We start from the raw sequence: 15,876 nt of genomic DNA, 5'->3' as shown, positions 1-15,876 counted from the left end.
CAGAAATCCACCTGCCTCTGCCTCCCAAGTGCTGGGATTAAAGGCGTGCACCACCACCACTGCCCAGCAATGTGTTGTTTCTTAAAAAAGCAATAGCCACAGTAGAAATAGAAAACCTTCAATGTGTGTAGTTCATCTCAGAGAAACACCAGATCGCCAGTTTGGCAGAGGCAGAGCACAGTGTCAACTTAGAGTTTTAGGAAAGTGTAATAAACTGTGAGAGTTGAGCTAAAAGGGAAGCTTAAAATTCTCAGGTGACGTATATGTTCATTCCCTTTTCTGTTGCTGTAATAAAGGTCTCGGACAGAAGCAACTTAAGGGAGAAGGTTTTTCTAGCTCACTGATCAAGGATGTCCACCATGGCAGGCAAGTCAGGAGCAGAGAGAAGTGAGTGCAAGCTGCTGCCCAGTTCCTTTGTCTGTCTGTACAGTCCAGCATCCCAGCCAGGACAAGGTGCTGCCACTGAAGGCAGTCAAGATAATCTGCAGGTTACCCAAGACGTTCATCTCCATGTAAGCCTAGTTCTGTTAAGCTAGCAGTTAACTCTAACTGCCACACCATACAATGTAGTAGATGCCCAACAGACCTGTGCTTAAATCTAAAAGAAGAAAACTCTGAATGAATGTGAAAAAGTCATGAGAAAATATTCTATCAATTCCTGTCCTCAAATTAAGTCCGTTATTTTAAAATAAGTGTAACATTTAACACTTGCCTGTTTTTTAAAAAAAATCTCGTTTTCATCTCTTCAGAGGAACAGGGGGAATCTGGTTTTAGCTGTGCAGCAGTTTAGTGAATGTGTGAAGTAAGACATTCATGAGCCAGGAAAAGCACCAAGGTCACTGGTTTAGTAGTAGTCTACACCCTCCTGATGTCCCCTTGTCAGTAATACTAGGAGCCAGGAGGAAAAGGCTCTGTTTGTGTATGTGTTGGGTAGGGTAAGTGTGCATACCAGCCTGCAGTATCCATACAGCATGCCTTTGTGCACATGCCGTGCAGCTGGACAGCTTGGGAACTCACCGTTCTGAGAGGATGGAGGCAAACTGGTCAGGTGCTTGTCTAAACTGAGACTTACTGTTGGAGAAGATAGGATAAAGCATTTTTTTATTCCATATAGAATGACCTTCAAATCTGTACCATTCATTAGATTGACTGTCATATCTAGGTCAGTTATTAGATGTCTGTTTTAGGCCTCAACTCCTTCTGTATAGTTCTACATTGTGAATTGTATACATGTTGGAACAGTAGTTGAGGGAGAAACTGACTTAAGTTTTACCTCAGTTAATATCTTGATATCTTGGGTTTAGTTTTGCATCAGGAATTAAATTGTTAAGACATAAGTTAGTACAAGAAAAGGGCATTGAGCTCAAAATATCCAGTCTTTACCATCATTTTCCTAATAACCATAGGTACTTGAGTCTTAATGTTGATCCTCAAGATAAATTTTTGTGATTAATTAAAATTAAATTAATTTAGTTTTAATTTATCTATTGAGAATCACCTTTATCTGCATTCATAAATGGTGCTAAAAATATGGTAGTCCTATGAGATCACAGCAGCTATGTGATGCTGTGACTACAGAGTAGCCTAGGTGAATGTAGGTAATGAATTCCCTTTCATTTCTGTTCTGTCTGTGGAAGGCCTTGGCTTTGTTACCTGCATTTTAGTAGCTTGGGGAGGATGATGGCACCCTAGTTTTGAATGCTGCCTGTGGAGGAGGTGCTTTCTTTTCCTGGGGATCATCATGACAGGAGATTGACCTTACTGTGCTCTTGCTGCCTTGATTAGCAGAGCCTGCTCTTTGCTCGCTGGGACATGGCAGCGTTGGGCAGATGCTCACTGCCCTGAAAACATAACCTTGCGATGTGGGCGGTTTGGGGTCTTACTTCCTACTGTGAACTCATCTCAGATGCCTGGCTGGTGGGATGAGAGTCTCCTGTCACCTCTAGTGTCTCTGTCTTCAAGGTCAGAGGCTGAGCCTACTCTGGGTCTTTGCTTCTGATACCTTTAACATACTCAGATGCCAAGGATTATGGAAAGAACTAAAATAAACTTAGAAAATAAACTTAGAAGCCTCCTCTGTTGCTGTGGTTAGTGTCTGCTTTTAAGGACTGTGACAGACTGAGACCCATGTGTTAACTTCCTAACATCCCATTGTAGGCCTGTGCTGTGCTGAGGCCAGCTCTGACATCTCGCTGCCTCTGTGGGTAGAGGGCTTAAGATTTGGTGTGTAACTAGGCAGCGATGAAGTTAACCGAGATGATGTGACCAGCACAGTGCCTAAAGGTGTATAGTTTTGGCTGTGGGTCTGGGTTGAAGGACAGTTTCACTACCTGCTACTCTAAGCAAGATGAGCTTAGCTTAAGTAAGTTACTGACCTAAAATTGTTCTTTATCTTGACTGTGCAGTGTTTCTGAGGTGGTAAAGTGTGGCTTCCAAGTTGCTAGCATGCCACAGATATGGAGAAAGATGCCCTCTGCCTGCAAAGCAGGCTCCCCACAATAATCCTTGTCAGGAGTTTGCTGAGGAAAGGCCTGCTGTGCACACAACAGTTTTCGTCTGTGCTGACCATTGCAGTTGCTGGAAATGCACCTGGAAGGTATCCGGATAGCAAGAACTTGTGTGGGACTCTCACAAGCAAAGGGAGTAGAGACCAGGGAATGACTCTTTTTTTTGCCTGCCTCCTGATGTTTTAGGAATGGAGAACGGACAAGCCCTGGTGGAGATCTTGCATAGCTAAGGAACCAATAGATTTTGTAGTTTTCAAAAGGCATGAGCAGTGCTGTGTGCTAACAGGTAACAAGACAGACAAAAAGAATGACAAAACCCATCCTCTCCTGAATAAGAGAATGCTATAACTTATTGCTGAGCTCTGCCTCTCTAAAGTTGGAATCTGAGGAAGGAGATGGAGCCAGGATCTTAACTTACAACATGTACTGCCCTAAACCAACCTCATCCACTGGGCTAGGCCAAGGGTTAGCTCACATTCAGAGACCCCTCTATCCCTCATCTTGTTCCCAGTTCAGGGCCTCTCATCAACAGCTGCTACACAGGCAAGGATATCACAGAAATGGGAGAGAGGTGCAGACTTACCCTGTGGTGCCACTCTTCTCCAAGGAAAGCAGCTGTTACTTGGGCCAGTGCATCTCTGTATTGCCTTAAAGATGGCCAGGTGATTAAGCTCACCTTGACACTAGCCAGTCATGAAGATACATATGTCCCACGTACCTTGGTGGAAACAAAGAACTTGACCTCTTAAGGTTTCAAAACTGCAATGGGCCTGATGATAAGTGTCTATAATCAGCATATGGGAAGCAGAAGCAGGAGGATTATGAGTCTCGGGCCATCTTTGGTTAGTTAGTGAGACTGTATTTCAAAAGGCAAAACAATAAAGCAAGGAAAACTCCCAGCATAAGCAGAATAGAAGATGTAATCGAAAGAACAAGAAGGAAGAAGACCTCTAGTCTTAAAGTGGTAGGATGTTTATAACCATAGGGATTATGGGTATGTGATATTAATAAAACACGAGGAGTTTGAAAAGCTCATCTTTTGGGTTATGATGTCCCATTTTGAAAAGCAGGGCTACAGATGGCAGGTGTTACAGATTCTCTTCTCAGACCTGGCTAACCCCATTCTCATATTAGGAGTAGGGCAGAGAAGTTGGGGAGGGTTCAAAGAAGACTTCTGGAAGTGGTGGGAAGTAAAAAGCATCATAAGGCAGAAAAACAATCTGGAAAAATAAATTATTTGGCTATGACAAGAAATTAGGGGGAAAAACTTCTCACTTAGATTTTAGCTACCGAGGTAAAGGACTAAACCTAATATGTAAATCTGGGAAATGAGGAAATCACAGTGAAGGTTAGGAAATGAAGTGACTGGTGAGTAAAAGACTGATGGTTAGGATAAGAAAACCAAGACGCTGAAAACAGCCTCACTTATACCCCATCACTTCTTAGTAGCAAAGCTGGAATATGCAACTTCCTCAACAATGTTACAGGTAAAATCCCCCCAAACTTCAGACCAAAGCACATGGATGCTAATAGCACAAAAACAGACGCAGGACTGTTGAAATGGCTTTTATATTGACTTCCTTAGGGCAGGGCTCAGCGAGGAAATGGAACCTACAGCTGCTGCACACGTGGAGGAATGAATGGCTTCCAATGGACTTCAGTTCACTAAAGCAGGGTAATATGGGTTGCTCTTAACGCTCTGAACTTAGGTCATTTTCATTGTGTTCTAAAACTGGATCATACATAAAATCAGCGTTGCACCAGGAAGGAGCCTGGACGTTTTGAGTGGGCAATGCTCAGAACCCAGAGGTGTGAAAGGCCCTGTCATGGGCCCCAGGCCTCCAGGTTGGAATCATTCCTACAGTGAGTGAGTGAAGGCATGCTGGTGTTGGACAGCTCTGGGTGGCTCTGTCAGATCTTTGAAGCTCTGATACCTTAGTCATACCAGCTGGAGACAGTCATCTTAGACACTACACAGCAAAGCAAAATATTGCTGACTAACCACAAGGAACAAGGTACTTCCATAAATCTTGCGACACTCTGTAGTCATACACCTGCTTCATGGTAACATGGCTGACACTGTGGAGTATTGGCTCCTGTGATGTGTACCCTGAATTTGCTCTGGGACATGAAGGTGACGTGAACTTCACTTTCAGAAGCTAGCTCATGCAAATGTGGCCCTTGGAAGTTCACAGCCTTCTACCACAGGGAACCAGAGTCAGCCCGGCCTAATGTTTCTCTAGTTGCAAAAGCTGCCTATCCTGGACCCACAGCTGGAAACTTGTGTTTCGGGCTTTTAGAGCAATCACCACTGCATGACCCTGAATTTCCATGAAGTTATATACGTGTAACAATTGATACTGAGTAGGGTGTAGGAACGGGTTCATTTTTTTCTGGTGATTAAAGAATTAAAAGGCAGGAGAGTTTGAAAGTCAAAACCAAAGTTTATTTGACGTGTAAGGACCTGGAGGACCCCTTGGGGTTCTTAGTCTTATTAATAAGAGTTTTATTAAAACATCAAATGGAGCTCAAAGACAATTTTAGAGTTTTAAAAGAAAAATACCAGAGGGAGCTATAAATGTCAGGAGTTGCCTAGAGAAGAAAGGGCAAGAGAAGGAAAAACCATGTTACCCTGCAGCAGGCAGCCACTTGGTGGGGCGGGGAGCTTTAGGAAGAAAGCAAGGAATCCTGAGCCACTAGAAAAAGCTTACTTAGGAAACAGAAAAAAGAAAAAGAAGTCAGACCTTTTGGAATAAGGACCTAGCAGAACTCCATGGCAGCTTGTGCTAGAGGACAGGAATTCTGGGAAGTAAAAGTATATCTCATTAAAGGGATTTATTTTGCCTATTTCTTCAACATGGCCGAAGTTGAGTCTGCCTTCCTAAAGTTGCTCCTGCCATTCTGGTGTGGTCCCTGGCCAGGTGGTTAACTTCACTCCTCATGTTGGATAACTTAGGTGTTGGAGATTTTATCATCTTGACCAGAAGGAACAGTTTTCTCTGAATGGGACTTTGCTGCTTCTGTGTTGCAACTGTTTTTACCTGTTCTGCCCTCACCCCCTTTCTCCTTGTACGCTAAGGACTTCTTTCTGGAGTAAACAGGCTTTCAGTTCTTGTGTGGTTTCAGCTTGTATATTGGTTGACATTGTTTCTACAGAAGTTGATGTCAAGTCTTGCTAATAAGTGCACTTGGAGTTACTGGCCCAAGTGAAAAGAGATTCTTTATAAAAGCTAACTCTGTCCATGTGTGTCTACTGTATAAAACATCTAATAAGTCTAGCCACTTTATCTCTGACAGCCACCTCTAAAAGTGCATCTCCCTGGTCAGGTTTTGAAAGACCCTGTTTGACTGATTGCAAATGAAGGAGAGAAAGATTATGATTGGACTTGAAAGACAGCTTTCAGAATTTTTGCTCTGAAATCACAAGGACAAGAGTTCTGATCCCAGCATCCACTTAGCAAGCCATGGGGGTCAGAGACAAGATTGGTGGATCTTGATGGCTTCTAACTTAGCCAACAAAATTTGAGCCCCAAGTTCAGAAAGGGTCTCCATCTCAAAGGAGACAAGACCACTCGATAGGACACTAGGAACCCCCTCTGGACTCTGTTGTGTGAATAGTTTGTGAATCTCCACACTAAAGTGTACATACACAAAGACATACACTAAATAGAAATTCTAAAAATTTATTACTAAATTTTTGTAAGGTACAAGGTTACAATTCTGGAACCAATTGTACTTGGCAGAGAACTTGTTTTCTTTGACTTAGGTGCTCTTCCCAGTAGGGAGCCACATCAGTTAACAGAGCTAACGGCCACCCTTCTGTCTTGTGGTAGAAAAAAATGAAGGTCTCTACTGCTTCTCTTTATCTTCCCCTTTGAGATCAGACAGTAAACAATGCAGTGAGTTGTTTCCTGACTTGTAAGTGGGGTTCGGGTTGTTGATTACAGTCCTGTTTCCCTCTTGTTTAGCTTTGGTGTGTTAATTTTAGTCACTAGCCTTTGAGTGAGCAGGGCACCCAGGCCTTTCTTGAGATTTCCACTACATCCTGTTTCATGTGTGGTTAGATCAGCTGATGAGTCACCTGATGTTTTGCTACTTCAAATGACAAAAATAGAGGCTCAGAATAACCACACAGAGAAGCATCTCATGGTTTCCAGATACATTGCTCAAAACCATGCTCTTTCATGCTTCAAATGTTTTTTTTTTTTTTAATAAAAGAGCCTTGTGTGAGGATCACGTGGAAAGGCAGATGAGACGACACTGGGTTTGCACAGATAACACTGAAGTCACCTCACCTTCCCAGATCCTACCAGAGACAGTATTATCCTTTTGGTTATAAAAGTGCGCAGCAGGCAGCATTGAAAACATCCCTCTGTGGGTAGAGCACAGAAGGCTTCATTCTAAGTTTGGTAGTTAGCTTTCCTGCAATACCCTAAAGCCAGACACCTGCACATACATGATATTCTGGTCACATTGTATTTCAGCAGAAAAAAAAAAATACAAGGACAACATTTCTCAGGTAACATAATTTCATTAGAAGAGGCCAGATGTGGTGTGCATACCTTTAATCCCAGCACTTTGTAAGCAGAGCCACATAGATCTCTGTGTGTTAGGTCATCCTGGTCCACATAGTGGGTTCCAGGACAGCCAGGGCTATGTAGAGAGCCCCCGTCTCAAAGAACTAAAAATAGATAATTACAAGAATATTAGTATTTTCTATTTTTGTAACACATCTCTTGCTCTCGCTTTAGTTTGGAGAGAAAGTTGCTGAATCTAGGAAAATGTTCCTTTCCCTCTGCCTATTTCAGAAGAAAATATCCCCAAACAGAACAGTTAGGAGGGCAGGAGATAGGGGAGCTAGAAGTGGAGTGAGTCTTTGTTCCGTCTCTGAAACAGGCACACATACCCACTCACCTGCACTAAGGGAGTGATAAAAGTCTTAAAGATAAAACACGATCAAGGCCATTGTCTCAGTCCTGCCTGCCAGATCCAGAAGGGGCTGCATTGCAAGAAAGCAATAGGGTTCATGGAGTTTAAAGTGCTTAAGTAACTACTGCAGTCCAGAGTAAGTGTTTTCATTTCTGAGGCCCTCTGTGAACATTTCCAAGCCAAACCATCAGTGAAGGCCAAGAAACAGATGGTCCCAAACGGGAGAAGAGTGCCTTTGATGAGAGAGAAGCCCAGCATCCCCAGCAAGAAGAGACTGACCAGCTCTAACCCACAGATGCAAACAAGTGGCCTTCCCAGTGAAAGGATCCTTGGTGAGTTTCTTGCCAACCTCAAGCCTCTCACACTCCAAGCCCTGCAGTGGAGGCTTTGTCCTTCGTCAGTCACAGCAATCCTGTTTACTCAGTTCCAGTGTGCCCTAGAGAGGCCCTGTGTGCCAGGACCCAGTAAACAAGGGCAGAGCCAACAGCAGGTATGCACTTAGAATGACCCTCAGTTGCCCCTCAGAAAACCAGGCTTCTCTAGTTCCTCAGAGAAAATCCTCACTCTAGAAAGGCCTCATCTGGGCCATCCCAACTCACTTCTCAGTATTTTGAGGAAAACTTCTCTCCTGCCTTTTGCAACTTTAGGTTGTATTTGTCACTTAACCTTGAGAGCCACGCCTGGTCTTCCCACAGTCCTTGAGGATTTCACAGGCATGGACCTTTTCAGTTTGTTAGCTGAGCAAAATGTTTAACACTCAGCTGGTGAGGTAGAAAGGTTGCCCTTAATGCCTTTGGAAAGTGGAGAAAGGGACCCCTTCCAAGTCTAGGCCGTGGAATTCTTTGTTTGAACACAGCAGTATGCCAGCTCAGAGTTCTGTCTTAGGACAACGTCAGGTGACAAAACAGGCCCACAAAAAGTGGGCGCAGAGGAGCCTGCCCTACATGGGAAGGACGTCTAATACAGCTGATGACCAGTCATCCTGATCAAGTAAGGTGGCTTTGGGCTCTAAGCTGCATGTTCCAGTTGCACAGTGAAGAGATACTAGCTGTTCTTGAATTTAGAGGGAAAGGATTTTGCTTTTGCACTTTGATATTTAAACTAACCCCAGAAGCATGAAAATAGCCACACATTTTAAAAAATATTGCTGTTTAATTTTCTAGTCATGTACTTTAAAAAGCCAATACAATTAAGATTTTCAGTTATCTTTCAGATCTGCCCCTGAAGTCACCCACAAGCAGCTATGGAAGCACACAGGACTTGTTCCCATGGTGGGCACATATGAAGGACATTGGGTATCCAGAAATGGGAATGCGAGTCTGTGCAGCTGACAGCCTGCCTTTGCCCTAACAGTCTTAACATGAGGTTATACAACACCGAAATAATAAGCACAAGAGGCCGGCCTTCTGCCCTTCCCGTCTTTGCCTGTCTGTGCTAGTCTGATCCATTTCCTCCCAAGGTTGCCCATCATGAAAACTTCTCTTCTTGGATCTGTAGGCCCTTACATTCACACACAAAGGACGTGTAAAAGGCTGTAACATAACAGCGGTCACTGGTACAACACGAGTAAGCTGTAGGTATTTGGAGCACGCAGGCAATCACTGAATTGTATTAGAGACATTTTATTGAAAATGCGAAAATAGGAAATGTATTATAGCCTAAAATAAATTACATAACATATACAGCATATATTTATATCTTTAAAATATTTGTTTTGTTTAGGTTCTTTCAGTCTAGTTACTTTGACTAAATCAGGAATTTAGTGAACTGTATCCATAATTTTTTTTTTAAAGGAAAAAACCCGCTTTCCAAAACTTAGAAAAATATACTGCACTAAGTGGATTTCCAATGCATTATTTCTGGGGTATCACATAGTGACCTTGATACTTGTTTATAAAATGTCTTGCTTTATGGTGTGGAGGGGAGTACCATAGTACACTCGGTTACTTGCCCTGCAGAAACAGGTGACAGACACATCTACATCAGAAGTTACGAGACAAGAACCTGGCATTAGAATGCTAGATTATGACTTAAAGCTTTGCTCACTGTGAAAATGAAATGGACAGTTAGAGAAATGGACAGTTAAAACGCTCCACTTCTCGCTCTAGTGCCATCTTCAGGGAAACTCATGCGGAGGATGCTGACATTGGAGATGCCCTTGCGTGACAACTCTGAAAAGTCAGCTCATGTATATACACTGTGGGGTACGGCAACTCAGTGAAACCAGGAAAACAATGAGATGCTGATGATCAAGTCAGTTTGTGACTGACCCAATTTCTACAAGAGATTAAATTCCCATTATGCTGGCCCAGCAGGGCCACCAGCTCTTCCTCTGGGACCAGGGAGACTGTGGGCTGCAGCCTGGGGCCCACCAGTGTGCACGGCAGATAGTTCATGACTCCAGAGCCACAGTGTTGGGGAGCAAGTCAGAGAGGCTGAGCTTTAGCCTGTTGATTCTTAGGAAGCAGACGTGAACAGAGAAGAGTCTGGCCCAAGTCCTTTGGTTCCAAAGTGGAGATTGTCCAAGGGAGTAGAAACGTTGACCAAGAGGCAGCTCTCTCTTTTGGGTTTTATGAAGCAGGGGCATGAAGTCAGCGGTTTTGAGTTATAAAGCGACAGTAAAGACCTTTCTTCAGGTCCCTGCATCTTTGAGCATACCCAGTATGCTAGAGAATTTATACGAAACCTCTAAATCAAGGCCTCTTTCATAACCAAGAATAAAAATGAAACAACGTGATGGGAGGAGGAAAGAGACGACTGTTGTCCTGACTGTCCCTGCAGTGCTCCTGGCAGCCTGTGCTTACTCATTTTCTTCTCTCATCTCTACGATGTCTGTCACCTCCTCTGTTGGAGGCATGTCGGTCATGGCCGAGTCTTCCCCCTCGGTGGCTGACTCATTCTCCATCTTCTTTTTCTAGATAAAAGAAGACACTACTGTGAGCGGGAGTCCCCTTTATGGTATAGGCTGAATCTAGCTCAATATATGCCTTTCACTGTGGTTGTTCACATGCCTATTGTGTGCCAGGTACTGTGGGGAACTCTGTCCCTCATATCTTTGCTGACATGCTTTGAACGTACCCTGGGATACCAAACAGAAGCTTTGCTCCTCCCATTCCCCTCATTCCCACCACCCCCAAAGCCACAAGCTTTGAACTTATTCTCTAGATTAGTTCCTCCCCCATGACAGCTCCTGCTTCCCTGTCCTGTTGATTGTACATCCTTGTTCCTGGTGGGCTCATTGCAGTGCTGCTGCCCCCTTGAGGAAAATCAGCCAGCGCTCAGGCATCCCTAGGTCTGTGTAGACCTTGTGTTCTCTGCATTCTGCGGCTCCTCCAGCACTTTCCTTTCAGGACCTGATTCCCATCACTGCTATGTCTGTGCTTGTCCTGTGGCTCAGCCTTCTGAGTACTCTCACCCCTCCCACATTGGCTTAATTGTAATGCTTGGCAATTACAGTCATGTCCATCTTGAGTCCTTTTCTTGAGCCTCTTTTCTTGAGTCCTATTTACAACATTAAACCTGGACCTCAGATAGGTCCAAATCTGTCTCTGCTGCAAATTGCCAGCATGGCTGAGGGACCCACAAGAAGGCCTGGGCTGTAACGCCCACTGCAGGGTGTTGGGGCTTTTACACCCTGCTCTTTCCAGCTGCTCTGTCTCCCACGCGGCCTCCTCCATCTTCTAGCCTTCCTCATGGCCCTTTCTCAGGGACAACTTGGCTTTCCAACTTAATTGACCTAAGCATAATCAAGCATAAGAGTTCCATGACTATTCCCCACATTTAGTGGAGGTTTCCATCTTACCTGCCCACTCTCTTCGGTACACACTTGGCCAGTTGGCCGTGCTGTCCCACTCGTGTCACGTCCACTGGGTCAGTCTCCAGTGCAAACACTGCACTGAATGTTATCTCATCTTAACTAGTTTTCTGAAGTTGCCTTTTATAGCCCTCTGCCCTTTACTTATGGTCTTCAACAGTTTCACCCTTTTCTCCTGATCCCCACGGCCATGGGGCTCCCCGATCCCTTACCCCTCAAGTCCACCCTTCATAGTGAATTCCATATTCCTGGGCTCTCCTGACTGCTTCCCTGGTCTCTTAACAGTTTTGTTGGTTTCTTTGTACCCTGCAGCCTAAAAATACACACATCCTTGGGTACCTGGTTAATATCATCTAAGTGAATAATATAAGGTTTCTGATTCCAGAGAACTCATAGATCATGGAAAGGAAAAAAAATAGATCCCATGCAGTTTGAAAACTCCTGCCTTTAGGACAGACTAGCTCTGTGCCTTTAGGGTGAGGGCCTGTAATGGAGTGGGTAGGTATGATATGGAAGGGATAAGGTGGCTGAGCAGGATTGGAACAGACTTCCCAGAATAGAGCTGATGAGGGAAATTATTTGTGAAGACAGAGAAAGGTCCCAATTGTCCCCAAAGCTGTTACCATCATTTCTTACCTGTTTTCGATAGACATAGCATGCTGCGAGGGCAACCATGGTAGATTCTCCCACAAACCCTGCTAGAAGGGAGCCCACACCTAGTGTGGCTCCGTGCACTCTGAAAATGAGAACACAAATGGTTAGAACCAAGTCTGACATAATTAAGCTGATGATATGCTTAATCCCAAGAATACTGTAGACAAGTGAGGGATGGTGCAGTCATACCCTCCATTGGCCTCAGGACAGTATCTGATGACCTTTGAGGGAGACCTATGTCTTTCTTCCTCCCATTGTTCTGCACATTCCTCATCACAGGAACTGAACCCTGAGTAGCACCTGTTTCCAGGCTAATGTGGATCTCAAAGACTCACTGGTGTGGGCAGACAGGGTTCCTTCTGAATTTCCAGTCTAATATGCTTAGAGATTTCACTTGGTTACATAGATTTTAATCTTCTACATAGGATATTTTACTGCAAAGGACCCTAAGAGAAATGCTGTGAACACATACCCCAGGTAAGGCAGGACCACAAGGCTGGTGATGAGGACGATGATCCGCAGCACAGAGCTGGGCGCCAGAACAAAGGTTTTCTTAAGTGTCATTAACCATCCAGTGAGATGAGCTCTCACAGTTACTGTGAGGAGAGAAGGATGTGTCAGCTGTATGGCCTGCTTCCACTCTGCTTCCATCCACCCTTAGGCTGGTCCAGGACAACAACTCTTAAACACTAACGGCTACAGGAACTCCCAGCCTAGCTGCTGGAACCCAGGGCTGGTCACTTGTCTTCCTGTGATTGCTGATCCCTACTTTGGAAGCTAACTGGGGTCAGGCCCCATTCCTACCCAGCGCCCTCTCTCCCCAGTCCTGTGTCTAGGAGGCCAGCTGCAGGCAGGCACCTTGCAGCACCATAACTGTCATTCTGAGGGGCCTGGCTGTTCTCACGATGACCTTGCCCGGACTTGCTACTCTTTTTCCCCAGTCTAGCTCTGACTGACCACTCTCCTCTAGAGGAAAAGCTTTGAGAAAATAGGCCATGCCGAAAAGAGTCAAGTGAGCACAAAAGCTGGGACCAGACGCCATCACCCTGCTGTTGTCTGAGGGACTGGGGAGAAATGAGAATGACCTTGTCCCCATTTCCCACCATGCCTTCTTGAGTCAACCTTGACCACCTCACCCTTAGGCATTTTCCTTTCTCGCTCGTGTCATGGTGTCACTGCTCATTTGGTATGTCGCTACTGCATAATGACAGTGCACTGTGCTGCTTACCTGGCACTGGGAAGAAGGAGAAGATGCGCAGAGGAATGACACAGAGCTCTGCAAAGGCAAAGTCTACTCCAATGATGTCTATCAAAATCTTCTCAGAGACGTTGGGGGTCCAGAACATGACAAAACAGAGCTGCGGGGAGGCAGGACAACACTGAACCAGTTGTAAAGAAAGGGAGTGATAGCCAGGCAGTGGCTGCACACGCCTTTAATCCCAGCACTTGGGAGGCAGAGGCAGATGGATTTCTGAGTCCGAGGCCAGCCTGGTCTACAGAGTGAGTTCCAGGACAGCCAGGGCTACACAGAGAAACCCTGTCTCAAACAAACAAACAAACAAACAAACAAACAAATGGCATGATAGACATGGCATGGTCCCTGCGCGTTCTGGAGGATGGTAAACATGCTCATTTGGTGTCACTGGCACCCTAGGTTTGCAGCTACACATCCCTGCCTTACTCTCATTTTCCAGTGTCGGGGGTAGGAGTAGGAACTGTGGGTGGCATTGGTCCATGTGCTGCACTTGCCCCATGGGAATAGCCAGTGTGGTAGTCCACTGTTGGTGGCATCTGAGTGGGTAACTGGGCTAGGGAAGGAGACCATCTTGGTTTCCCTGAGGCTTAGCCAGGGTCTTCTATGGCTTGCTCAGTCAGTTCTGGGCAGACATGTCCATTAATACAGCTTTCACAGCCTTGGCAAATACTAGACTGTAACCTGGAAGCATCTGGATGGCGCCACACTGACATGTAGAGTCATCTGCAGCCTACGAATTTTTAGTGTTCGGAGGGTAAGGGAAGAAACAGTAGCCACAGAACCTGGAACTTGGGGAAGACAGACTCTAGAAACTGAAACCTTATCTGACAGAAATGCAGAACTCACTTCCACTTCCCCTCCCCCAGATTAGGAGGTGGGGAAGCACAGCTCATGGGGGGTGGCTAAAGTCTGCCTGCAAGCAGTTCATATGCTGCACCCTTGACAGCTTGGGATTGTGTCCCTTAAACTATCATCAGATTCATCTCTGCATAAGGAAAACTAGTGCCTGGCAAAGCTAAGGGCAGAATTCTGGGGACTCCAAGCAGGGGGACATGTTGTATATCCTCTTTTCTCAGCTCTTAAAACATAGGAAACCAGGTGAGTCCCAGAGGCTAGAGACCAGAGCGGCTTTTGATTGGCCAAAGAAGGATCTGGAATTCCTGAAAGTTTCAGGCTCCCAAAGAAGCCTTCTAACCAGTGAGAGTCATACAAGTAACATATCTCAGCCCTGTGTTAATGTTCACAGCTGCCAGTACCCTACTTCTAAACATGAACACAATCAGTGGTCCCCAGACTTCTGTAACAGCCTCAAGGTCAAAACAAAAGAAACTTAAGACAATGCAGAAAGAAGGAAAAGTAAAAACCCTTTCTGTCATGCTGACATTCTCAGAGAGATGGGTGAAGAAACTGTATTCACGGATTAAGAACAGAATAGAAATGTTCTAGAGACATTCATGGAACAAGAAAGAGCCAAGGACTAGGAGGATGAACATAACTGCGAAAGGCATTAGCTGACATGGGGTCAGAAGTCAGCCACAGACAGAGCTGAGGAATGAAGAAGGAAGGAGAATGAGACTAGAGTATTTTTCTTTTGATCAAATAAATCTAATATTCTTATACCAAGAGTTCTGAAAGGAGGGAGCAGTGACCCTTTCAGAGCCGGAAGGAATTTTGAGACTGAAAGGCTGCCTTTGGGAGCAGACAGTGGCCAAGAAGAGACCCAGCAGAGTACATCATCAATAACACTGGGCCAGAGCTGGCAAAAGACCTCAAGAACAGATTTCAAGGGAAGTTGATTTCTCCCCTAGAATTCTCAACCAAACTCACTGAGTGATATTTAAAAGAAAGACCTTTTCACTACTCAAGACCTCAAGACAATTGCCTTCTGCATTGGTTACTTGTCTTAGCTCCAACAAATACCTGGTAAGGACAACTTAAGGGTGGGCTTGTTTTAGTTCAGTTTGAAGGTATAGACCATCACTGTGGGGATGGCATGGGGGCAGGGGTGTGAGGCAGCTGATGACATCGCATCCAGTCAGGAGGCAGAAATGAATGGTCATGCTCAGCTTGCTTTCTCCTTCGTAATCCAGCCAGGGGTCCCTCAGCCCACAGGATGGTAATGCATACATTTAGGGTGGGGCAGAGAAATAGTATGACATTTAATGACTTTTAAGTATCAGGCTATTATAATTCATCAAAAGAATTTCTCATAGTATCATAGTTCACCAGTTACAAATCCACCCAAAGGAGAAGTGGGGCTGAGTTGGGGTTGTGGCGTGCCTCTAGAAGAGGGGACAGGGCTGCAAAGGGAATGGATGGGGCAGTAGGTTGAGACATGCTAACTGGGAACAATCCTAATAGAACCAACTTTAACTTTAAAAGCCTTAATTTAAAAATGTGATGATATAACTTTGGAGGGTAATGTTTAAAACATGACAGTTCCATCAAATATTTATCTCCTTTTCCTAAACTACAAGCAAGTCTTGTCTAAAATAAAACTAAATATATTGGAGAATGAGTTGCAGTCATGTGAAAACAGAGTACTGAAATATAGCATCATTTGCACTTGGATAATTTAAGTTTCATGGAACTAACGTGGCCACAGTGAGACATTAAAACAACAACAACAAACCTTAGCAGATCAACATAAGTGGTTTGTTTTTTTTACTTTATACATTCAATAGGCTTTTCCCATGGCTCATCAGCATCTGGGAGCA

At 44.7% G+C, this 15,876-nt stretch overlaps 1 protein-coding gene across 1 annotated transcript in view; it reads right to left on the bottom strand.

Annotated features, from left to right (window-relative positions):
• Positions 1-9,040: 9,040 nt before the first annotated feature.
• The window catches only part of Ankh (ANKH inorganic pyrophosphate transport regulator), a 127,046-nt gene continuing 120,210 nt past the window's right edge, over positions 9,041-15,876 (bottom strand). The window contains exons 9-12 of the mRNA XM_031360422.1: positions 13,133-13,262; positions 12,377-12,500; positions 11,887-11,986; positions 9,041-10,350 (exon numbers count right to left, since the gene is read on the bottom strand). Coding sequence (XP_031216282.1) covers positions 10,237-10,350; positions 11,887-11,986; positions 12,377-12,500; positions 13,133-13,262 — 468 coding nt within the window. The 3' untranslated portion in view covers positions 9,041-10,236. The remainder of the gene's footprint in view (positions 10,351-11,886; positions 11,987-12,376; positions 12,501-13,132; positions 13,263-15,876) is intronic.

This window comes from Mastomys coucha, unplaced genomic scaffold (genome assembly GCF_008632895.1).
Source record: "Mastomys coucha isolate ucsf_1 unplaced genomic scaffold, UCSF_Mcou_1 pScaffold8, whole genome shotgun sequence".
NCBI lineage: Eukaryota > Metazoa > Chordata > Mammalia > Rodentia > Muridae > Mastomys > Mastomys coucha.
This window is presented reverse-complemented; position numbering and strand designations above follow the sequence as displayed.